Source organism: Martes martes (assembly GCF_963455335.1).
Source record: "Martes martes genome assembly, chromosome: X".
Taxonomy (NCBI): Eukaryota; Metazoa; Chordata; class Mammalia; order Carnivora; family Mustelidae; genus Martes; species Martes martes.
In genome coordinates this window covers 68,811,477-68,838,692 of record NC_137897.1, presented here as the reverse complement: position 1 = coordinate 68,838,692, position 27,216 = coordinate 68,811,477, and the positions used below count along the sequence as shown (strand labels likewise).

The following is a 27,216-nucleotide window of genomic DNA, read 5'->3' as shown; positions in this document are numbered from 1 at the left end:
CTCCCTTCCATACAAAAATTTCTGCTCCTATTCATCCTCTCCTAGGAAAGGAATCAAAATAGTAAAGAAAGAAAATTGAAGAGTTAGAAAATGGAGGAAGAGAATCTCATCCACAGGAGTTTAGATGTTGTCTATACCTAGCATGGAATGGAGATCTATATTGAGACTCTCAACTTTTTACTTCCTACATTATTTGGAGCTAAGTACAGGTCTGTGAATTTCCATCACACCACCTAGTTAAATATATGCCTCAATGAATATTTCTAAATAAAATATCAAATAACTGATCTGAGGTAGTATCCTATTTAATTCTTAGAATAATGACATTAACTGTAAGAACCATATCTGAATGAAATTTCCCCATATCCTCCCTTTTCTGGCCATGTACACTTTGTTTTAATTAAATGAAAAGAATGAGATTGGGGTGCCTGGGTGGCTCAGTGGGTTAAAGCCTCTGCCTTCAGCTCAGGTCATGATCCCAGGGTCCTGGGATCGAGCCCCACATCGGGCTCTCTGCTCAGCAGGGAGCCTGCTTCCTCCTCCTCTCTCTCTTCTCTCTGCCTGCCTCTCTGCCTACTTGTGCTCTCCATCTGTCAAATAAATAAATAAAATCTTTAAAAAAAAAAAAAAAAAAAGAATGAGATTAGTTAATGAAGTAAAATCTGAAGGTCATGCATAATATTTAAGCTAGTTAAGTTTACTGAAGCATTTTATCAACAATACAAGTCATATTTAGTTAATCACACCCCAAGAAGATGGCATGATTTTTTTTTTTACAGCTTAACCTTTTGTAGGAAGTGTGTGTTTGTGTAGAGGGGGGAGGTGAATAGTATTATGGGAACTTTGAGATGAAGGTCATAGAGTCATCCCTGTAATTATCATCTAATGTTGAAAATCATATATAATATAAAAATATAATCATTTAGAGAAAACATTCTTTAGAATTCAAATTAACTTTATAAACAAAAATCATCTGATGTTTTATTATATTGTCTTAATATAGTCAAAGAAATATATCTTTGAAAGACAAATTTCTCCAAGTCAGTGATCTTTTGTTTCACACATTTCTGTCACCTTAACTGTTTTTGCTCTGCTAATTAACTAAAGAAAAGAAAAAAAACTAAAGGAAAAAAAACCTGGAAAGATATCTAGATATCTTTAAGTTACTCTGTTACCCATATGTTCACTGGGTTGTTTCCCAGCACTGTCAGTGTGACAGTGATGTGAACCCTGTTCTTACAAATTCTAGAACCATTCTTCCTTCAAGGTGATGAAAGTAGAAAATAGAAGAAATACTATTGTATCAGAAATGCTGGCTTTTAAGTGTTTTATATCTTTTGATCACAAGTGTCAAAGCATGCCTTCTGGGAAATAGCACTATAACATAATAGTAGCAAAGAGGAGTGAGTAACATGGTTTTCAACATAAAGATATTTTAAAAATCAAATAAATTAAATAACAGGCTTGAATTCAATAAACAGTGTGTTTTGATGTCAATGAATACCATCCTTACTACTATCAATAAACCATTGGATGTATTCTGTGTTTTAGCACCTTCAGTGTATTTCACTAATGGTATTGCATACATCAGTAAAAATTAAGGAAAGCCTTAAAAATACTAGAAATCCAAGTGGTTTCATCATTAAAAATGTTTAATAGTCCATTAGCTTACAAGTGTTTCTTAGATACACTTTCAGAATTAAGCAATCATATAACAAATAAGAGCAATTTTATAGTTTCTATTTATCTATATATTAATATTTGTGATTAATATAAAATTTAAAAAGATACGGATGTTTAAATTCTAACTTTTACAAACACATGTAAATTATATTTTAAAATATGTGATGATAAAACTATTTAAAATGGCTTAATCAATGATATATAGTTTTGTTTTAATATAACCTTAGAAGTACTGTCATATTCTACTCATTCAAAATGACAAGACAATGAATGGGACAATAATAGATTAAGTTGCAAAATTTCCTCCACATCTTTTAGCTTTCTTTTAGCTTAGATTTCCTCCAATCTTTTAGCAGGTTTATATTTTAGCTAAGTAATGACTAGAATTTTCATGTGCCCGTAAAAAATTATGCTATGCTGGGAGAAGAAAAGGAAGTAATTATATGCAAGGGGAAATGTTTATTATTTGAGCTATACTGGAAGCAATATCAGATGTTTCATGAATTCTCATGCTAGATTTTCTTTTAATTTAATAGCATTGAAATTTAAGTAGCATAAGTAAAATTTTGTTCATTTATTTGTCCAAACCACTTTCAACACAAAAGAATTGGTCCTTAGTCTTTAGTTGTCTTTAATTGGTCTTTAGTTGTCAACAGAAGACTGCCTAAATTATCAAGAAGGTGAGAAAAGGGATTTTAAGAATTTTATGTCAATCCTGGCAATTTGGCTTGAGGAGAAAATTGAAGGATAACTTTTAAAGTTATCTTTAACTTTTTAAAAAAGATTTTATTTATTTATTTGGGAGAGAGAGTGCACGCACAGGAGTGCAGGTGAGGAACACAGAGAGATGCAAAATTCCTGCTGAGCAGGGAGCCCAACAAGGAGCTCTATCCCAGAACCCTGAGATGAGGACCTGAGCCAAAGGCAGATGCTTAACCAATTGAGCCACCCAGGTGCCTCTATCTTTAACTTTTTGAGGACTCTCCATCATGTTTTCCAGAGTGGCTGCTCCAGTTTACATTCTCACCAACATTGTAAGAGAGATCCTTTCACTCCATTTCCTAGCCAACATCGGTTGTTTCCTGAGTCATTAATTTTAGCCATTCCGAGTGCTATCGGGTGGTATCACATTGTGCTTTTGATTTGTATTTCTCTGATGTCAAGTGATGTTGAACGTTTTTTCATGTGTCTGTTGGTTATTTGTATGTCTTCTCTGGAGAGCAATTGTACTACTAGATATTTATCCAAAGGATAAAAACATAGTGATTTGAAGGGGCACATGCAACCCAGTGTTTATAGCAGCAATATCCTTAATAGCCAAAATGTGGAAAGAGCCCAGATGTCCATCAACAAATGAATGGATAAAGAAGATGTGGTACTCAGCCATCAAAAAGAATGAAATCTTGTCACTTGCATGTGGATGAAACTAGAGGGTATTATACTAAGCGAAATAAGTCATCCAGAGAAAGACAATTATCATATAATTTCACTCATATGTGGAATTTAAGAAACAAAACAGATGAACATAGGGGACAGGAAGGAAAAATAAAATAAAATGAAAATTGAGAAGGAGGCAAATCATAAGAGATGCTGAACTCAAGGAAACTAGCCGAGAACTGTTCAAGGGTTGTGGGTGGGGGCAGAGTGATAATTAGGTGATGAATGTTAAGGAGGGCACTTGATATAATGAGCAGTGTATGTTATATACAACTGATGAATCATTAAATTCTTCTATCTCTGAAACAATACAAAATTATCTTAGATGTTTTACATAGGTATATTACCATCAGTTTTATACTTATGAGTATAAAATAAGAAAATAAGGGCTATATTACTTTAGTGTATTTGTTCATTAGTTTTCAGAGAAACTGTCAGTGGTATTTGAATAACCTCATTTCTTCAATAAAATTATAAAATTGATCTACTTAAGAATAACAGCATAAATATGAACTCACTAAATTATTGATTATGCATACTAGTAGTGGGCAGAAGCTGAAAGAGTAGATGATCCTTTGACTAGCACCAAAGACCCTTCATGCCCTTTTTTTGAACTCAGAGTATATGGAGAAGGTCTCATGCGGTGATAGACAATTTATAAAGCATTACATCTACTCCTGAATTGACTGAACGCTTTAACATATTTTCTGCAAACAATGGCATGAACAAGATGACTTAACTATTTCTATGACACAAAAGTTTGTGGAATCTACTGATTTATATCTTTGAAGTGGCAGTTACCTAATTTGAAAAGACATAGTTATTTCAAATATTTAATCACAAGGAATTCTGTAATCAGCACTTTTCAACATCACCTATAATGATAATTGGATATTAATAATTTTATCAGAAGAAAAAAGTTGAATATGCTGTTGAGACAGTAGCCTGGTCAAATTTCAGAAGTTAGAAAACTTGACTTACAGTCCCACTTTTGCCACTAATTATCTATAGTTATTCTCTTTTAGACTTCACTTTCTAAACCTGTGCAGTTCTTTAAAAGTCCTTTCAAATTAAAATCATAAGATATCTACAAATATACAATTATTGTAGACACAATTCAAAGTAAAAAGATGAAAAAATAGAGCAGAAATTTCTACAGATGTACAATAGTTATGAAACTAATCATAGCATATGTAGTTGCTTTGATCTTTTCTGACAAGTTCAAGTATATATACAATACTTTATATAGAAATAAAAAAAATCTTGACCTGTTGCAAGATGTATGTTAATTGCTATCAAAATTGCTTCATCATTAAGTAAGCCAAATTATTAATATCAGACAAATGTTCCTAAATGTGATTATTTAATGTACTAAACGATCTTATTCAGATCAAAATTTGCAGAGAAATGCTTAATATTTCATCTCCTTTTCTAGCTTCCTTAAAAATGACAAAAACCCCTCCTTTTTTCTGTTTTGGGTTTTGCTTTTAAACTTATGTAACTCTGTAAGCAGAGAAGAAAGCAACTCTGAAGTACTAAAAAAATGTAAAGAGAAAGTAAAAGAAAAGCAGACAATTTGTTATGAAAGCTGACATGGGGAAAATAAGGTCTGATGACAGGGTTGCAGAACATAATCAGAATTTTTAAGAAATATAGTATATACAAAATTATATTAGTAATTATTGTCCAGTCTTCAAGAAATCTCATCAAGAGTTAAGGGACCTTAGTAATGGTAAACTGACGTTGGTTATTTTTTTTTTTCTGATTTTGAAAAACTGAAAATAATAAAAGAATTTCTATGTGGTTGAAGTTTATTTTTATTCCTGGATTAACCTTTCTATGTTTGCATTTCAAGATGTCTTGAGTTGAGTGGCTCAGTGGATCAAGCATCCACCTCCTGATTTTGGCTCAGGTCATCTCAGAGTTGTGAGATTGAACCCAATGTGGAGCCCGTGTTGGACTGTGAGCGCAGCATGGAGTCTGCTTGGGATTCTCTCTACCTCTCCTTCCTTTTTACCCTTTTCCTCCCTCCCTTTAAAGAAATAAATAAATAATCTTTAAAAAATGACTTGAGTCATTAAAACCGACTTCCATCCTAAACTGTCAGATAGACTCCCTATTAAACATTAGGAAATCTGAACTGAGTGGCTGCCTTGTAAGTGTTCTTAAAAGATCGTGTTTTCCATTCTAACTGGATTATGAATTCCTTAATGGTAGGATTTATGTTTTCCTTCCTTCATTATCCTTTCACAGATCCTAATAAAGTTAATTACACATGAAAGGATGCAAAGCTAAATTAATGCTGCTGACTACTTTTCAAGCATTTTCCCAGTCAGTATTTGAGAATTTGTCAATGTAACAACAGATTCAAGAGTATCTACAATTCTTTTTTTTCATTTTTTTTAAACTAACATGGGGCTTGGACTCCTAACCCTGAGATCAAAGCCCAAGCTGACATCAAGAGATGAGCACTCAGGGTGCCTGGGTGGCTCAGTGGGTTAAGTCGCTGCCTTCGGCTCAGGTCATGATCTCAGAGTCCTGGGATCGAGTCCTACATCGGGCTCTCTGTTCAGCAGGGAGCCTGCTTCCCTCTCTCCCTCTCTCTCTGCCTGCCTCTCTGTCTACTGTGATCTCTCTCTGTCAAATAAATAAATAAAATCTTAAAAAAAAAAGAGATGGGCACTCAACTAACTGAGCCACCCAGGTACCTCTCTACAGTTCCTTATATAACATATAATTGATTATTATACATTATAATTGATTATACTTTATATAAAGCCTTTTTGTTTTATTTCATCTTTGCCTTTACCAATATATCAGTGTCTATAGAAATCCTGACAAAATGGGCTTGCTGTAGCTGACCATATATATATATATATATATATATATATATATATATATATATATTTTAAGTTTAGTTCAGAAATTTGTTAAAAATTCACATTATTAAATCCCATTTCAAAACTAATAAATTAAATTATCTGGTAGTGGATATTGAGTAAGTACATTTTTAACAAGCTCCACAGATGATACTTGACTACAGGGAGGTCCAGGATGCTATTCAGCACTATCAGGAGAGGGAATTGTCCCAGGAGTAGTCCATTGGATTAGTATCTAAAAATGATATGCCTCTAGCACTCTGATATAACTTTTATAACCTTATAGATTTAGTAGGGGTTGTTTTTCTAGCCTTGGCTTCACATTCTCATTTTTTTCTGTCACCTTTATCCCAGATTCAGGCCTCCAGTTTTGTGGCCTTGGCAAGGCAAATGTTCCTTTTATTTAATGATCTCTTTTTACTGTTCTTAGTACTTTGACTAAACCTTGATTTTGGTTAATTCATTCGTTGTAACATAGCAAGAAGCTCTTAAATTACTTTCCCTTGTGAAAAGATTTTGGAGATACACTTTGAAGGTGAAAATAATAAGTGGTCATCACTAGCAATGGGGAAATTGAGTCCATTTAAGGTCTAAGTTCAACCTTTAAGGAGATGGGTATTATCACACTGACCTTGCTCTTATGATAATTCTTTGCTTATACTTGACGAAATTTCTGATGTAATATCCTGGTTGCCTAATTAACCTGGAATAACAAGTGCTTCGGATTAGAGTACTGAAAGTGAGATTTTATACTTGGACTTTACTTCCCCAGAGTAAATGAATACCTTTATTGGCTTACCAAGGTATTTTTACCATTTTATACTTTTGACTATCTTATTACAAAGGAAAAAAAAAGACTCATATTGTATGGTTTCATGTCTCTAAGTGATTTTATAAGACTATCTACTACATTTAGCCTTTTTTATATAATAATTCTCATTACTGTTCTGCAAAATTGTATTTTATTTCTCAACCATATATAGTCTATATTGCAGTCTTCACAAATATAGAATTTAATGATGAAAGCTCAATATTAATAAAATATCTTAAGGAAATACAGTAGGGTTTCTTTGATTGTCCTTATAATTGATTTTTCATTGAAAATCAGTACTTTTCTCTTCCAGTTAAGGTATTATACTCTTCAATACAATAACAGTTATACTCAATATGATTATAATTAAAATTGTCTGTTTTCATATGACTAATATATCATTTCATGGAGTCTTGAAGAGACTGCAAATGGTTTTTAATGGATGATACAAATATCTCTCATTTATTACAGATAAAGTTGGAAATGTGATAATAGATTATAAGGATATTAAATTATCAAACTAAAATAAGTGTAGAAAGAATTTGCCTCAACATAATAAAAGTCACATATGAAAAGCACACAGCTAACATCATAGCCAACAGTAAAAATATATATGAATGCATTTTCTGTAAGATCAGTAACAAGGCAAGGATGCCCATTCTCATCACTTCTATTCAACATCACACTGGAACTCTTAGCCAAAGCAATTAGGAAGAAAAAAAAGTCATACAAATCAGAAAGGAAGAAGAAAAATTGTATTTGTACATGTCATAATCTGATGTATAGATAATCATGAAGACTCTTTAAAAACTGGTAGAACTAATCAATGAATTTGGTAAAGTTACAAGATACAAAATCAACATATAAAAATTAGTTATGTTTCTTTATACTAATAACAACCTTTCTGAAAAAGAACTTAAGAAAAATGATCCTATTGAGGCACATGCATGGCTTAGTTGATTGAGCACCTGACTCTTAGCTTCAGCTCAGGTCATGATCTCAGAGTTGTGAGATTGAACCCCACGTTAGACTCTACGCTCAGTAGTGAGTCTGCTTGAGATTGTCTCCCCACTCCCCTACAGGCTCTCTTTCTCTCTTTCTAATATAAACAAATAAATATTTAAAAAAAAACAGCCCTATTGACAAAAAGATAAAAAAGAATAACACACTTAAGGATAAACTTAACCAAAGGTAATAGACTGTATGGTGAAAATTACAAAAAAATAATGAAAGAAATTAGACACAAATAAAAGGAAAGACATCCCCTGTTCATGGATGGAAAAAAAATGATATTGTTAAAATGCCAATAATACCCAAAGTTATCTACAGATTATTGCAATCTCTATCAAAACCTCGATGCCATTATTCACAAAAAAAGGGGAAAATATCCTAAAATTCATATGAAACTACAAAAAAAGACAAATAGCCAAAGCAATCTTGAAAAAGAACAAAGCTGAAGGCATCACATTTCCTGATTTAAAAATAAACTACAAAGCTACAGTAATTAAAATAGTATGGTATAGGCACAAAATGACATATAGACCAATGGAACAGAATTAAGAGCTCAGAAAAAAAAATCATGCATATATGGTTAACTGATCTTTGACGAGGGTGTCAAGAATATACAATGAGGAAAGGACAACCTCTTGAACATATAGTGTTAAAAAACTGCATATCTAAATGCAAAAGAATGACATTGGACCTTAATCTTACACCTTTCACAAAAATCAACTCACAATGGGTTGAAGATTTAAATGTAATACCTGAAACTATAAAACTCTGAGCAAAAGAAAACCTTCAGGGCATTGGTCTTGGAAGTTATTTCTTGAATATAACACCAAAAACACAAGCAACAAAAGCTGAAATTGACCAGTGAGAATACATCAAACTCAAAAGCTTCTGTACAGCAAAGAGTGAAAAGACAACTTATGGGTTGGGAGAATATATTTTCAAACCATCTATGTAATAAGGGGATACTATCTAAACTATAAAAGTAACTCATACAATTCACTAGCAAAAAAACAAATAATGTGTTTAAACAATGGGTAAAGTACTCGCATAGACAGTTCTTCAAAGACATACAAATGGCCAATAGACATATGAAAATGTCACTAATCGTCAGTGAAATAAAAATCAAAACCATAGTGAGATATCACTTCATGCCTTTTAGAATGGCTATTATAAAAAAAAAAAGGAAAAGAAAAGAAAACAAGTGTTGGTGAAGATGTGGAGAAACTGGAACCCTTGTACAATATTAGTGGGAATGTAAAATGATGCCAACTGCTATGGAAATCATTTTGAAGTTTCCCCTAAAAATTAAAACTAGAACTGTCAAAAGATCCAGAAATCCCATGCCTAAATATATATAAAAAATCAAAATCAGGGGGTGCCTGGGTGGCTCAGTGGGTTAAGCCTCTACCTTCGGCTCAGGTCATGATCTTGGGGTCCTGGAATCAAGCCCAGCATCAGACTCTCTGCTCAGCAGGGAACCTGTTTTCTCTCTCTCTCTCTGTCTGACTCTCTGCATACCTGTGATCTCTGTCTGTCAAATAAATAAATAATTTTTTTAAATCAAAATCAGTATTGTGAAGAGACATCTACACTCCCATGTTCATTGCAGCATTTTTCACAATATCCAAGAAATAGAAATAACCTAAGTCTATCAGTGGAGGAATGCATAAAGACAATGTGGTATATACATACAATGGAATATTAGCCTTAATAAAGAGAGAAATTCTGCCCTATGCAATAACATGGATGAACCTGGAGGACATCATGTGTTAAGTAAAATAAGCTAGTCATAGAAGGACAAAAGCTACCTGATTTCACTTATATGAGGTAAACAAAATAATCAAATTCCTAAAAAAAAAAAAAAATGGAATGGTGGTTTCCAGGGGCTAGGGGTATGGAAAATGGGGAGTTGTTCAACAGGTATAAAGTTTCAACATTGTGCCTATAGTTAACAGTACTCTATTATGTACCTAAAATTTTGTTGAGAGGGTAGATTTCAAGTTAAGTGTTCTTACCACAATAAAAAAATAAAAACTAGAATATTTTTAAAAAGTTAAAATTACTTATTCAAATATACTCATGAACTGTCTGGAGTCCTGGAATCCCATTCAACTGGACATTGATAATCTATCATAATTTTTAGATTTAAACATCATGAGTAGATACTCCACAGTCATGTTCAGTCTTGTATTTTCCTTTTTCTTTTTTAAGATTTATTAGTTTTAGGGAGAAAGTGAGTTCTAGCAAGGGGAAAGGATGTAGAGGAGAGAAGCAGACTCCCTGCTGAGTGGGGAGCCCAGTGTGGGGCTCAATCTCACAATCTTCAGATCATGACCTCCACTGAAATCAAGAGTTTGACAGTCAACTGACTGAGCCATACAGACAGCCCAAGTTCTGTATTTTCTGTTTTTCTCACATTTTTCCTTAAGTTGTTATACTTATTAATATGCTCTTTTCAGTACCATTCATTACTTTATCCTTCCTGTGATATGGAACTATTTAAGATATGAGAAAAGCAAATAGAACATGTTCCTAAAATTATTCACAGACACAAAAAATTATTAGGGATTAATAAGTTGTGACCTCTAAGATAAAAACCAGACAGTCCTTACCCTTCAAACCCTACATCATCTATGTCTGACCTTTATTTCCTGCAAAGTTTTGTACTATTCTTCAACGTGTATCATTCACTTCAACTAAAGTGAAATCTATCTTTTGAGCACAACTTCAACTCCTGTGCTTCAGTGCCTTTTTGAAGAAACTCCGTGTTGTTCCTCCTACCTAGAATTCATTCTTCCCCATATCTGTATCAAAATGTTATCCATTCATCAAGATTTATCTCAAATCATCTCTCCTCCATGAAGTATTCTAAAGTTGCTCTGATCAGAATTACTTTATGTCTTTGAATGCCCATAGGGCTTAATCACCAAGTAACTTAAAACTCTTCTCGCAATACACTCCTTTTTTATGCCCAAGAAAATTTTAAATGAAATACTTTACCTACCCAACAATATTATAAGGCTTTAGTGGGAAACCAAAAATATTGTTTGTCTTTTAATTCTTAAAGAACCTAAGAAAACCTAATACATATAATAGGGGTTTAATAAATGTTGAATGAAGGAAACAATAAATGAATACGAACATCTTAGTTAAGGAACTGGCTGGTTGAATGTTACAACAGACTTCAGACTAAGTTACAGAGTTGTGTTGCCTAAATTTTCATGTGAATGTTACATATGCAGTTGTTTATTAATGTTATTATAACTACTGTAGTTGTTAGCCAGAAAAGGACACTTAAATGCCATTTAGAGTCTAGTTTTTCAGGGAAAAGATGGACAAAAGATTTAACATATAGTACCTATTGATTAAGCTACTAGTGGGATGAATAAAAACAATTATTTAAGGACTCACTAAAAAAATATTTCCAAAAAAAAATATTTCCAAATTGTTTAGTATGGCTACTGAAGAAGTAACAGAAATAGGGTATAAGTAAGCCATGAGGTCTTACTTATTCCAAATGGGAACATTTGAGAGCATGGAAGGGATAAATTACTCTGTTTAAGAGTAACAGGCTAAGGGAGATTAACAGCAGTAACAAAGAATTCACTTCTGATAGTTTTTTTTTTTTTCCCAGTGATCTATTTTTTAAATTAAGCTTTTATTTTAATTCAGTTATCTAACATTGTGTGATATTAGTTTCAGGTGCACATTATAGTGTTTCAACAGTTATATACATCACCGGGTGCTCACCACAAGTGCATTTTTATCCCCATAACCTATTTCACCCATCTGTCAACGCAACTTCCCTCTGGTAACAATCAGTTTGTTCTCTATAGTAAAGTGTCTGTTTCTTGGTTTCCCTTTCTCTCTCTCTTTTACCTTTGCTTGTTAGTTTTCTTTCTTAAATTCCACATACAGGTAAAATCAGATGGTATATGTATTTCTTTGATTCATTTTGCTTAGAATTATACTCTTTAGCTCCATCCATGTTGTTGCAAATGGCAAGATTTCATTATTTTTTACGGCTGAATAATAGTCCTATATATATAACATCTTCTTTATCCATTCCTCAACTGATGAACACATGGGCTGCTTTCATATTTGATTATTATAAATAATTCTACTATAGATATAGAAGTGCAGTATCCCTTTGAATTAATGTTTTGTGTTTTTTTGGCAAATTCCAGGTATTATGATTACTGGATCAAAGGTACTTCTAAATTTAACTGTGTAAGGAACCTCCATACTGTTCTCCATAGTGGCTGCACAAGTTTGCATTCCCACCAACAGTGCAGGAGGGTCCCTTTTTTTCCACATCCTTACCAATGTTTGTTTCGTGTGTGTGTGTGTGTGTGTGTGTGTGTGTGTGTTGTCATTCTGACAAGTGTGAGGTCACAGGTGTGAATATCTCATTGTAGTGTTGATCTGCATTTCCCTCACAATGAGTGATAGGTTTTCTGGAGGAATTCCACGTGCACTTGGAAAGAATGTATATTCTGCTGTTTTAGGATGGAATGTTCTGAATATATCTGTTAAATCTATCTATGCCTGTGTGTCATAAAAGACATTGTTTCCTTTTATATTTTCAGCTTAGATGATCTGTCCTTTGATGTAAGTGGGGGTGTTAAGGTCCCCTAGTATGCTTGTATTACTATTAGTTCTTTATGCTTGTTAACAAATGTTTTATATATTTAGGTGCTCTCATGTTGGGTATATAAACATTTATAATTGCTGTATCTTCTTTTTGGATTTTACCTTTTATTATGATAGAGTGCCCTTCTTTATGTCTTATTACATTCTTTGTCTTACATTTTATTTTGTCCAATATAGATATTGCTATCCTGGCTTTCTTTTGATATCTACCTTCATGATAAATATCTCTCCATCCTCTCACTTTTTTTTAAAGATTTTATTTACTTTTCCTTTCCAGAGGGGTAGATGAACCATGAGAGACTGTGGACTCTGAGAAACAAACTAAGGGTTTTTAGAGGGGAGGGGGAGGGGGGATGGGTGAGCCTGGTGGTGGGTATTAAAAGAGGGCACATATTGCATGGAGCACTGTGTGTTGTACATAAACAATGAATCTTGGTCAAAACTAAAGATGTATTTTATGGTGACTAACATAACACAATAAAAATAAATAAAATTAAAACAGAAGATTTTATTTACTTATTTGACAGAGAGAGAGGGAGAGAGAGCACAAGCAGCGGGAGTGGAAGAGGGAGAAGCACGTTCTGTGCTGAACAGGGAGCCCAATGTGGGGCTTGATCCCAGGACACTGGGATTATGACTCAAACCAAAGGCAGAAGCCCAACTGACTGAGCTACCCAGGTGACCCCCACCCCCCACTTTTGATCTGCATGTGCATTTAGGAGTGAAATGAGTCTTTTGTCAGCAAAGTAGAGATCGTTCCTGTTTGTTTTTGTTTTTAATAAATTCTGTCACTCTACGTCTTTTGATTGGAGTATTTAGTCCATTTATATTCACAGTAATTATTGATAGATATGTGTTTATTGACATTTTGTTACTTTTTTTTTTAATTTTTTATTTATTTTCAGCGTAACAGTATTCATTGTTTTTTCACCACACCCAGTGCTCCATGCAATCTGTGCCCTCCCTAATACCCACCACCTGGTTCCCCCACCCTCCCACCCCACCCCTTCAAAACCCTCAGGTTGTTTTTCAGAGTCCATAGTCTCTCATGGTTCACCTCCCCTTCCAATTTCCCTCAACTCCCTTCTCCTCTCCATCTACCCTTGTCCTCTATATTATTTGTTATGCTCCACCAATAAGTGAAACCATATGATACTTGACTTTCTCTGTTTGACTTATTTCACTCAGCATAATCTCTTCCAGTCCTGTCCATGTTGCTACAAAAGTTGGGTATTCGTCCTTTCTGATGGAGGCATAATACTCCATAGTGTATATGGACCACATCTTCCTTATCCATTCATCCGTTGAAGGGCATCTTGGTTCTTTCCACAGTTTGGCGACCGTGGCCATTGCTGCTATAAACATTGGGGTACAGATGGCCCTTCTTTTCACTACATCTGTATCTTTGGGGCAAATACCCAGCAGTGCAATTGCAGGGTCATAGGGAAGATCTATTTTTAATTTCCTGAGGAATCTCCACACTGTTCTCCAAAGTGGCTGCACCAGTTTGCATTCCCACCAACAGTGTAAGAGGGTTCCCCTTTCTCCACATCCTCTCCAACACACGTTGTTTCCTGTCTTGCTAATTTTGGCCATTCTAACTGGTGTAAGGTGGTATCTCAATGTGGTTTTGATTTGAATCTCCCTGATGGCTAGTGATGATGAACATTTTTTCATGTGTCTGGTAGCCATTTGTATGTCTTCATTGGAGAAGTGTCTGTTCATATCTTCTGCCCATTTTTTTAATATGATTATCTGTTTTGTGTGTGTTGAGTTTGAGGAGTTCTTTATAGATCCTGGATATCAACCTTTTATCTGTACTGTCATTTGCAAATATCTTCTCCCATTCCGTGGGTTGCCTCTTTGTTTTGATGACTGTTTCTTTTGCTGTGCAGAAGCTTTTTATCTTGATGAAGTCCCAGAAGTTCATCTGTGCCTTTGTTTCCTTCGCCTTTGGAGACATATCTTGAAAGAAGTTGCTATGGCTGATATCAAAGAGGTTACTCCCTATGTTCTCCTCGAGGATTCTGATGGATTCCTGTCTCACGTTGAGGTCTTTTATCCATTTTGAGTTTATCTTTGTATACGGTGTAAGAGAATGGTCGAGTTTCATTCTTCTACATATAGCTGTCCAGTTTTCCCAGCACCATTTATTGAAGAGACTGTCTTTTTTCCCAAAGAAACAATCATCAGAAGCTATTATCAACAGTTATATGCCAATAAGCTAAGCAACCTAGATGAAATGGATGCATTCCTGGAAAACTATAAACTCCCAAAATTGAACCAGGAAGAAATTGACAACCTGAATAGACCGATATCTAGTAATGAGATTGAAGCAGTGATCAAAAACCTCCCAAAAAACAAGAGCCCAGGACCTGACGGATTCCCTGGGGAATTCTATCAAACTTTCAAAGAAGAAATAATACCTATTCTCCTGAAGCTGTTTCAAAAAATTGAAGCAGAAGGAAAACTTCCAGACTCTTTTTATGAAGCCAGCATCACCCTGATCCCCAAACCAGGCAAAGACCCTACCAAAAAGGAGAATTTCAGACCGATATCACTGATGAATATGGATGCTAAGATTCTCAACAAGATCCTAGCAAACAGGATCCAACAGCACATTAAAAAGATTATCCACCATGACCAGGTAGGATTCATCCCTGGGTTACAAGGATGGTTCAACATTCGCAAATCAATCAATGTGATAGAACAAATCAATAAGAGAAGAGAGAAGAACCACATGATCCTCTCCATTGATGCAGAAAAAGCTTTTGACAAAATCCAGCATCCGTTCCTGATTAAAACGCTTCAAAGTATAGGGATAGAGGGAACATTCCTGAACTTCATCAAATCTATCTATGAAAAACCCACAGCAAATATCATCCTCAATGGGAAAAAGCTTGCAGCCTTCCCACTGAGATCAGGAACACGACAAGGATGCCCACTCTCACCACTCTTGTTCAACATAGTATTAGAAGTCCTAGCAACAGCAATCAGACAACAAAGAGAAATAAAAGGTATCCAAATTGGCAAGGAAGAAGTCAAACTCTCTCTCTTCGCAGATGACATGATTCTTTATATGGAAAACCCGAAAGACTCCACCTCCAAACTACTAGAACTCATACAGCAATTCAGTAATGTAGCAGGATACAAAGTCAATGTCCAGAAATCAGTGGCTTTCTTATACACTAACAATGAAAATACAGAAAGGCAAATTAGAGAATCGATTCCATTTACTATAGCACCAAAAACCATAAGATACCTCGGAATAAACCTAACCAAAGAGGTTAAAGATCTGTACTCGAGGAACTACAGAACACTCCTAAAAGAAATTGAAGAAGACACAAAAAGATGGAAGACCATTCCATGCTCTTGGATCGGAAGAATAAACATCGTTAAAATGTCTATACTGCCCAGAGCAATCTATACTTTTAATGCCATTCCAATCAAAATTCCACCAGTATTTTTCAAAGAGCTGGAGCAAATAATACTAAAATTTGTATGGAATCAGAAGAGACCCCGAATTGCTAAGGAAATGTTGAAAAACAAAAATAAAACTGGTGGCATCACGTTACCTGATTTCAAGCTTTACTACAAAGCTGTGATCACCAAGACAGCATGGTACTGGCATAAAAACAGACACATGGACCAGTGGAACAGAGTAGAGAGCCCAGATATGGACCCTCAACTCTATGGTCAAATAATCTTTGACAAAACAGGAAAAAATATCCAGTGGAAAAAAGACAGTCTCTTCAATTTTGTTACCTTTTTTGTGGTTGTTTCTATAGTTTTTCTCGAATTCTTTCTTGCTGTTTTTCATGGCTTTCTGGATTTTTTTAGTGATGTACTTGGATTTCAAGGATTCTGATTCCTTTCTTCTTATTCTTTGTCTATCTCTTACTGGTCTTTGAATTGTGATTACCATTAGGTTTGTATATAATGTCTTCTGCATCCTGTGTGTATAGTAATATTTGGCTTATGTTTGAACACTTTTTTTACTGTCGTATTTTCATATATTGTGTTATATTTTAGATATTTTAATTTGTGAATTCCCTGACTGATTTTGCAGATAAACTTCATTTTCATACTCTCATTTATGCTCTTTTTCCCACTCAGTTCATCCTCTTTGATACTTCTTGTAGGGTTGGTTTAGTGGTCATGAACTTCTGCAGTTTTTGCTTCTCTGAGAAACCCATTTTTCATTTTATTATTTTTTTTCCTTTTCTGAGAAACCCTTTATCCCTTTTTCTATTCTTAATGATAGCCTTGTTAGAAAATGTATTTTTTGGCTGCAGATTTTTCCCTTTCAGCACTTTGAATATATCATGTTATTCCCTTGTGGCATGCAATGTTTCTGCTCAAAAATCTGCAGACAGCCTTATGTGGTTTTTCTTGTATGCAACACTTTTCTTTTATCTTGCTGTTTTTAATTTTTTATCATTAATTTTTACCATTTTACTTATTTGTATCTTGGTATGGACCTGCCTGAGTTGATTTTTTGGGGGGGATCTCTGTGTTCCCTGGATCTGGATATCTATTTTCTTCCGCAGATTGGAAAAGTTTTCAGCTATTATTTTTTCAAATAAAATATCTGCCCACTTTTCTCATTCTTCTTTTTCTGGGATCCCTATAATGCAATGTTATTATGCTTCATGGAGTCACTCACTTTTGTAAGGTTATTCGCCATTTGCATATTTTTCCTCTCATTTGCTCAGCTTGGTTACTTTCCATTTTTCTGTCTTCTAGGTCATTAATTCATTCCTCTGCTCCATCCCATCTGCTATTCAACCAAATGTATTTTAAATTTCATTTATCGGGTTCTTCATCTCTGATTAGTTCTTTTTTGTCTCTTTGTTAAGGGTCTTGCTGATGTCATCTACTCTTTTCTCAAGTACAGTGAGTATCTTTATTATCATTGTTTTAAATTCTCTATCGGGCATATTATTTATATCCATTAAGCTCAGGTCTCTTTGTCTTATTATTTCACTTGTGAATTATTTAATTTTTGACATATTTCCCTGTGTCCTCATTTTGTCTAATTCTCTATGTCTGTTTCTATATGATAGGAAATTCCAGCTATGTGTCCTGATCTTGAAGGTAGTGATTTTATGAGGAAGAGGTGTTGTAGCACTTTGCAATGCAGTGTTCCCTGCTCCCTAGGACTTGGAATTTAGGAGAGTAACTCCTGTGTGTGTTGTGTGTGTCCTGTTGTATTCTATTTGTTTTTCCCTTCAATCTGGTTATCAGCAGTGACTCTTTTCACCTGTTGTAGGCAGTGCTTGGTCCCTGGTAGGTGTGGGGTGTGTTTTAATAATATATGAGTCAGTCTGCTTGTTAAAGGAAACCTGGAACCCCCGCTTCTAGGATGAGTTGTACTAAGTGGATATGCACTGCATGTATAGTTGGGGCACACTTTTCCAAGGTGTACCTCAAGCTTCTGTAGTGCCCACTGCTGCTGTCACAGCCATTGCTGTGACCACTGCATGGCTACAATACAGTAGCCATCAGAACTGAGGCCCCACAAAATGCATGGGTCAAGAGAGGGTGCTGGTAAGGTTTGTGCTGGTCTTCTGGGGGGAGAGGACACATCATCCTGGGATTGAGGCAAGGGTGACTGGAAAGAGTGGATGAACTGATGCGTGGGGGTAGGTCAGGGCTTGGTGTGAGCAGGTTTGGTAGTGAATGTGAGCACAGTGCTTATCCCTGGATGTTGCTGTTTACCCTGATGAGTAATGGGGGAAATTTCTCCCTGCCAGCTACTTTGTTCCTGGAGTACTCTCCCCAATATCCTTATCTCTCTGGGACATGTTCTGTAATGAGTAAGTCACACTCTCTCCAGGCATTTATCTAACTGCTGGTTCTATGCTTTATCTATGCTATATCTGCTTAGGCTATTTGGCATGCTGCCTGTTTATGGGCAGGGACTGACTTTCCTAAGGCTCTCAGAACTCTTCCAGAGCCAAGCTCACCACTTTTTAGAATTCCAGGCTTTAAGTCTAACTGGTTGTAAGAACTTATGAAATCCAGACCCTCACGCTTTCAAAGATATTATAGGAGTTTGTCTTCCTTGTGGTGTGTCTCTGGTGTGATCAGGTTCTTGCCCTTCATCATTCCCTTGGTTTCAAACCCCCCTGCCCCATCCACGGAGGGCCACAGTCCATTTAGAGCTCGAATCACATCTCCACTTTTCCTACTTTCTTTGATGTGATCTCTTCACTACCTTTGGTTGTGGAGTTCATTCTGCCCATCCTTGGGTCATTTTCTGGGTTATTAACATTGATGTGAGTGTTATCTAAATGTAGACATGGGTTAAGATAAATATAGGGTCCTCCTACTCTGCCGTCTTCTCCTATCACCTCTACTTCTGATAGTTTTAATGAACATGATCACTGGTTTTGCTTTCTTCCTATGCAAATTCTAGCAGTATGTAAATATTGTATCAGTATATTGATTTGGGAAATATAATATTATCTTACTGTGTTTCAGAGTAAAACCTTATGTAATGCTTTTTGTTTTAAATATCAGTAATACCTGTTTCATCCTAAAATACCAGATAATTAAAAACTATTTGATTTCAATTTTCTCACTTTTAGTTACCTTGTCTTAGTTCTTTTTAAGTGTATTTACAAAAATCTTATTTCTTGGCCATGAGGGCTACACATTTTCCATTTTCTTTAGTAAAATTATAATATGAATATTAAAGAATCACCATGAACAGAATATGCTCAATGGCTGGGACACCTGAGTGTCTCAGTCAGTTGGACATCTGACACTTGCTCTTGGCTCAGGTCTTGATCTCAGGGTCAGGAGTTTAAGCTCTGCATTGGGCTCCATGCTGGGCATGGAGCCTACTTAAAAAATTAAAATTAAAATAAGAATAATATAATTGCTATATTTTTCATTTTAGAACAGAGGGATTTTTTCTTATAAGGAAGCTTGTTTTTATATATGATGTTGTTTTCCTCCTGAGAAATAAATCACAGACAGCAATATAAAGAAATGGGGGGAAAAAGGGTTATTTTTCATTTGAAAACATCATTAAATATATGCCACTTTGTTAGTATCCATGATGTACTCAATGATTAAATAAAAAAAATTTTCTATTAGCTTATTATTATACCCAACTATGACCTTATTAGTTGCTATGCCCTTAAAAATTGATAAATGATAACTATAATCCTTATCATCAGGATAGGACTAGAAATTGCATATGGCTTTTAGATGTTCTCATAACTTTAGCTGCCTTCCATTAGGATTGTCTTTAGGATATTATCTTGTTGCCAATACATAGGATTTTTGCATGGAGGAGGTAACGGCTCACTGTTTTTGATTTAATATCCTATTAATCATTTGACAAAGACCAAAACTAAAGAAAACAAATGAATAACAAGTTTTTACAACTGGGTGGTCTTCTAGTATTGATTCATGGAATCTACATACTAGGCTAGTACTTGCTAAAATATTGTGGTTTTTTACAGAAAAATTGTGATAGTCTAATAATTGTATAGAAAGTCTCTACAAACCCCATACCCAGTTTCCATCATTGTTAATATCTTATATTAGTATGGCACATTTGTTACGATTAACTAACCAACATCTTCTATTAACTAAAATCCATTCTTTATTCAGATGTCCCCAGTTTTTAACCTAAAGTCTTTTCTGCTCCACAGCATCATGTCTTCTTAGGATCTTGTTTGTGACGGTTTCTCAGACTTTCCTTTACTTTTTTATTTATTTATTTTACAAAGAAAGAGCAAGTGGGAGGAGGGGCACAGGGAGAGAAAAATCCTGAAGCAGACTCCCTGTTGAGTATTGAGTCCTATGTGAAGCTTGATCCCAGGACCCTGAGAACCTGACCTGACCTAAAACTAAGAGTGGGTCACTCAACTGACTGAGTCACCGAGGGGCCCTTCAGACTTTCCCTTTGTTATGACATTGTTTGAAGATTACAAACCAGGTACTTTTTAAATATTCCTCTATTTGGATTTGTCTGGTGGTTTTTCTCATTATTAGATTGAGGAGGTTGTAGGTTTTGTTGGAGGAAAGGACAGAAGTGAAATTCTGGAATCATTACATCATACCAAGTGTATATACTGTCAAAATGACTGAGTACTTCTGATGTTAAACTTGATTACCTGGCTGAGGTCATATTTGTTAGGTTTCTCTACTGTAAATTTACTCTCCCCCACCCCAACAGTTCTATACTGTATCACTTTTAAGAAAGAAGTTTATGTGCAGTCCACATTTAAAGTACAGTAGTCACCTCCATCTCCTTGAGGGCAGATTATGTACATAACACATTTGTCTTTGTTCTCTTTATTCAATCACATATTCATATCAATATGGACATGAATATTTATTTTTTTACTTTGGTTTATAATCAAACAATATTTTATTTTGTTTTTAAAATTGTTCCAGCTTTGGCCAATGAGAGCTTTTCAGTTGGCTCTTGTGTCCCTTTGACATGACATAGCCCCCATCATTATTTTTTGAGGACTTTCTTACTTTATGGCTCTGCAAAATGTTCCAGGTTCATCTTGTAGAATATTATATTTCCACCCGAGTTTTTTTTTAATTAGAACCTACTGTTCCTTACTACTCCACCTTGATTTCAGTTTTTCATCTTCAAATATAAGAGTTTTACATACAACACTGCAAGTTATTTTTACTTACAAAGTCATAGGAAAGACATCAATGAGATTACTATTAAGATATCTTACAAAAGTTAGAAAGAAGACATACAAATTTAAAAGAGAATAACATATAAACTAAAGTACTAAGTGAACATTTAGGTAATGTGTAATAGGTTGATATTAATATGATGTTCTTGAAGTCACATATGAAATAGTACCACACATTTTGTCTTTTATTTCTATTTCTAAATGCAGAAGGGAAATAGTTGCCTTTCAAATATTAGAAATAACAACTGTTTTCAATCACTTACATTAGTTTATAGTTTATTTTTTAAATTTGTACTATATGTTGGCTAACTGAACATTTTAAAAAGAGGAATAACAACTATAGAGGTACTTATTCATAATATTTAAAGGAACATGGAGCTAACATATTGCTGGATCCCTAAATGGAAATAATTTCCAAATTTTTCAAATGTTAAGCATATTTTAATTAATTTTAAGTTAAATATACATGCAATACTACACCAGTAGAAATGAAACACAAGGACCATGATAACTCATTCTCAACAATGAGGCTGTCAGTAAAGCAATTAAATAATTTCTATGATTTTGTACAACACACTTTAAACCATAGACAAAAGGTTTTAATCTTAAACTTTCTATGAACTACAAATTGTTGTGTGTTCCCTATTTCCTTTGAAATAATAATTTCTACTGAATAATGCAGTGTAAAATATTTTGCTAAGTGAAAGATGTAACATTGAGAAATATAAATACCATGTGATTTCATTCATAAGTGGAATATAAAAACAAATGAATAAATAAAAATTAATATACATCATATGAGAAGCAGGACCATAACACACCTGTTAAAATATTTGTTCTTGTTTTTGTAATGCTGAGGTTGAAATAAGGAAAAGAAAGAACCATGAACAAGGTAGTTGTGATGAAGCTAAGATGTAGAGTTAGTAGATAACTAAGACAAAAAGATGATAATGTCTGGTATACTGGTATGCACATAGTTACTGTGTGGGATCATAATACAGTGCTATTCCTAAATGAAGTACATACTTATAATTCAGTGATATAGGAATGTATTTGGGCTTTTTAAATATTCAAACCAACATATTAATATAACTACTTATTTTTTTCTTCCTCCAAATTTTTACTTACATTCCAGTTAGCTAACATACAAAGTATACTAGCTTCAGGTGTAGAATTTAGTGATTCATCACTTATGTACAACTTTAATACTTTGGGTTTATTATCTGTGTTAGGAATAATTGTAGGCCATTCAGTTATGTTGCATGTTAATAATTTAGTCTATTCTCTATTAAATTTCTGCAATATTTGTAGAAAGTAGGATGACTTAGATATCTTTACTTTGCCAAGAGTCTCAGAGTCCATCTTGTAGTAGCGTGATAATTCTCCACCCTGACTGCCTTGTTACTTAGTTTGTTTACCACAAGAGAAAATGCCAGGCTGTTGCCAACTTCCCAGGATCCTTTCCTCTTGTTCCCCAATCTTGCTGAAGAGAGGCATTAGAGAAGCAAGACATAGAAAGTTCCCTCTCAAACTCTCCTTAATCAAGACATAATTCAGAATGGGTAATGATAGATTAATTAATGATAAATTAATTAATTTACAACTTCTATTTTGCTTAAACTGTCATTAACACATGTATAAAAACATTTCTATTTATTTAAGAAAATATTAACTTTCCACTTTAACCATAGAATATTTATCAGAACATTTCTTCAAAATATGAAAACTATCAGGAATAAAATAAAAGAGAAATTTTATATAAATATAAATATAAATATCTATATATATATATATCTATATCTCTCTATATATATATTACTTGGTGACACTTTCTATTTGACATTTTATCCAGCATTTTTTAGCAACTAATTTATTGTGAATATATTCTCATGCTGGCAAATAAATTCAGGAGACTTCAAAAAATTTTATCAGGAGGTCACAATGGATAATTTAAATTTTAAAATTTTAAATTTCTCTACAACAGAATCAAATACATTAATATTAATCTCTAAATTCAGCAGATTTTTAAATTATTCTTCATGCTGAGGAGAGATCATTTGAAAATGTGCTGAATCTAAAAGCATGGATTATATATCATTTTGAAAGTACAATTAGTTCTATCAAACACAATCTGCTATCCCAGCAGTTACATAAGATTTTCTTGGATAATCACAACTATTTAGGGAAATTAATATATACACAATTTCTTAAAATATCTGTGTCACATACAATCTAATATTACACTTAAAGTCATTTCACAAAGTCTTTTGCATGTTTACATTGCAACAGGAAGACTGAGTTGCTACAAAGGTGTCATTTTGCACAGCTGATTACCATTTGTTATAATATTATGTTGCTTTTTCTACTGACATTATGTTTTGAATTTATGGAAGCAAGGAATTGTCAGGCAGATGTATTGGGGGGAAAAAAAGAAACCCTATATCTAGAAGTAAATTTACCAGTTCTTCTCTTCTGTACTTATGCAGAGACACAGTATACCAAATAAATAAATAAAGATTACTTCCAAATAAATAAGCATAGCTTCAGGTTGAACTGTTATATAATTTAAAGTATATCAAAATACTTCTTTTTCTATGGCTCTTTTACACTTTAAATATATTGCCAAGATCATCAGTTGTGTCTACATATATTGGGGAAAAAACATCTGATAATGAAAAAGATAAAAGTAGTAAAAATCTACTAGGTTGTTATATGGGACATGATTAGAATACAGAATGTAATTTTCTTCCATTCAAACGGTACTAGCAGACACAAAAATAAAGACAAAGTAAAATATCTTATGAGCTATACTAAAGTATAGCTATACTAAAGCTATACTTTACTATCACTTCTTATATCATTTTAATGTCCTGAAATAGCTGACATGTTCTATTTCCTACTTTCAAACATTGCTGCTATAAGCACCATTTCATTATTTGCTTTATGCAAAATATTTTCATGATTGTAAACTATCTATGAAACAAATACAACTTGAAATAAATCTCAAATGTGAAAGGAAGCTGTTCTGTACTCTCACATAAAGATAATGTATTGATGGAGTGTACATACACAACTAGGTACCAAGGAACAGATAAAAATGTGCTAAGCAGTTAGAGCTTTTATTTTATCAGAACTGGCCTAAATCACAAAAGTCAGAAAGAGTTTCTATTTATGTAATTTATTACACTGGCACAGAGAATCACAAGTGAACATCCAAGTCACAGAGGATATTTACAAAAAGTTAGTAATCACAATAAAGTTCTCTTATGACTAAAACAGAAATCTTAACAGAATTGGAATGGAATCAGAAAAGTAAACTCACAATCCTAAAACATGTTTCCGTTATTATCAAAACATACGTAAAATTACTGTTTTCTTTTATAGGCTTAGAGGAGTAGGTTTCTTATAAACCCTGATTGGCTGCATACAAATTCAGATAATTATAGCACTTTTATTTAAACAGTAAATGAGAGTTGTAGAGAATAAGTTAACCTAGTTTATGGTTTTCAGTTATGCGAATGAAAACTCCTACCTCACTGTAGAATCTTCCATATTATGATCAGCAATCATCTCCAAATCTTGTAAGTGTTTCTCACAGGCTTCTTTAAACAAATTCTCTTCTGAAACTGCTTTAGGAGTATCTTCATTTGCTCAAAGATATTCTATCAGGTTTTGTGAGTGCCAATTCTGAAAGGATCTCTGATGATCAGGGGCCAGTGCTGGCCCTGGTGTTAGTATGTTGGGGTGGAAAGAATTGTTCCTTTTTTTCAGTTTGTTTCTGTCCTGAGCATGGTTGTTCAACCTGGCCTGAACCAGGATCCCTCTATGCTCATATCCTTCCTGCTGAAGGCATTTTCCAGTGTTGGGCGACCCTTGAAAAGGATGACTAAACCACCTCCAGTGTAGCCTTAGAATCTGTTTCACATGAAACTCTTTCTTGCCAGGCACTGACATTGTTGCAGGAGGAAAGACAAAAGCCTTCTCTCAACAGAAAGGAAATGGAGCCTTTGTTATCTCCCATTTCTCTGCCTCTTCTGTAGAACTAACAAAAGCACAAGTGCTGAGAGCAGGTGTGTGTGTGTGTGTGTGTGTGTGTGTGTGTGTGTGTGTGTGTGTTTTGTTTTGTTTTGGTTTTTGGTTTTTGGTTTTTTTTGCTTCCCTCCCTTCCCCACAAGGCCTGTGGTGCACTCTAGCTTTCCAGCTGAAGCAGAAAACTGCAGCTAACTGTGTAGGTGGAAACTCACACTGACAGGATGATGAGATCAGACCTTAAAGTAAATCAGCTTAGCATAGGAAAGCAGCTACCATAACACACTGCAGCTGCTAGATTTGCTCATAGCCCTCCCACTTGGACTTGCAAATATCTAACCCAGCTTCTTCCTTACCCTTTGTGCAGTATCTGTGGCTTAAACCCAGGCAAGTTGGCAAAAGTAGTATTTAAACTCACTTCCTTCTAGATTCCCTCTCCTCCCCCCACCCCCTGCCAGATTAGCCCACTTCTGAGAAAGTGTCACTTTGTCCTTAAAATAATTTGTACCAGGAGGTTCATGATGATCTTTTTTTCTGGTTCTTAATGGAAATTTTGATGCGGTTCATTAAGGGACAGCGTCTTATCATTCATCTCATGCAGGTTTGTAGTTATTTTTACAAAATATCTAAAAATGTGAATGGTTTTATATTAACATTTGCTTAAGAACCTGAACAGTTTCAGAAAAATAAGAAAGCATTGGTTACCCATGACTAAACACACACACACACACACACACACCCCACTAGAGGATATATTAATAGTATTTTAAGTCTACACCTGAAGGAAGAGAGCAGTGTTTTTCTAAGCTGGTTAGGTTAGAAGAGATGCCTTCTTTCAGTGACAATAGCTTGAAAACAAATAGTCTATTCTGGCTCCATGCCTATATAAACACCTCCTTATTATGCTTTTAACTTTCACAGGGAGTGTTAAGGGTCTATTTTCTTTGATCAGAAGTCCTTGTGAGAGGATGAAAAAGGGCATGTTTTGAATCAACTCCAAATTGCCACATAACTCAGTAATAACTATGCACAAAGTACTTTAATATGTAAATCAGAATCACTAATTGCACAGAGGTGTTTCTGTAATAGTCATGTGTCAGAAATGTTCTCACCAATGCAATTTTGAAATTCAGTTTGAATTTTATCCAGCTTCCATGTGATGTGTATGAGTCATAAGGGGAAGATTATACCAGTGTATTCTTAGAAAGAATATCAGAATTGCAAGGCTTTGGTTTTAGTTCTGACCTTATGGTTAATGAGCTGTATAATCTTGAGTAAGTAACTTTACTTTTTTGCATCACAGTTTCTTCATACATAGTATGGAGAGGCTGAAGAGATATTTAAATATCTACCTGCAATGGATTTTAAATGTTTGGAATCAGAAATAAATTTCTTTTCCAAAGTTTTGATAGGTATTTTACCTGCAGTTTTCAATAAATCTAATTATAATTTTCCCTTTCTTCTCTTGTTTTTGTAGGTATAATAGTAAATTTGCATCAGTTTGGTGGGGCTATCAATGAGTTACCCAGATACTTGCTAAAACATTATTTTGACTATTTCTGGTTCACTTTAACATTGAAATTAATAGACTGAGTAAGGTAAATTGCCTTCTTTAATGTGTGTGGGCTTTATCCAATCAGTGGAAGGTGGATCAAATATATAAAGCAATTAATAAGGAACATAAAGGATCTCACTGATAATAAGACAATAAGAGTAGGGGAATTTAACACCTTACTTACATCAATGAACTGATCATCTAAGCAGAAAATCAACAAGGAAACAGTGGCTTTGAATGACACAATGGAGCAGATGGGCTTAACAGATGTATTCAGAATATTTCATCCTAAAACAGCAGAATACACATTCTTTTCAAGTTCACATGGGACATTCTCCAGAATGGATCATGTACTAGGTCACAAAACAGGCCTCAACAAGTACAAAAAGCCTGAATTAACACCATGCATCTTTTTGGACCATGAAACTTGAAGTCAACCACAAGAAAAAAAAATGGGGAAAACCACAAATACATGGC

The 27,216-nt window shown here is 34.3% G+C and overlaps 1 protein-coding gene across 1 annotated transcript in view; it reads right to left on the bottom strand.

The window, feature by feature from the left end:
* Nucleotides 1-25,109, bottom strand: part of KLHL4 (kelch like family member 4) — a gene marked incomplete at both ends in the record, with an annotated part of 155,483 nt that extends 130,374 nt beyond the window's left edge. The window contains 2 exon segments of the mRNA XM_080795867.1: nucleotides 24,688-24,806; nucleotides 24,810-25,109. Coding sequence (XP_080651993.1) covers nucleotides 24,688-24,806; nucleotides 24,810-25,109 — 419 coding nt within the window.
* Nucleotides 25,110-27,216: the final 2,107 nt, after the last annotated feature.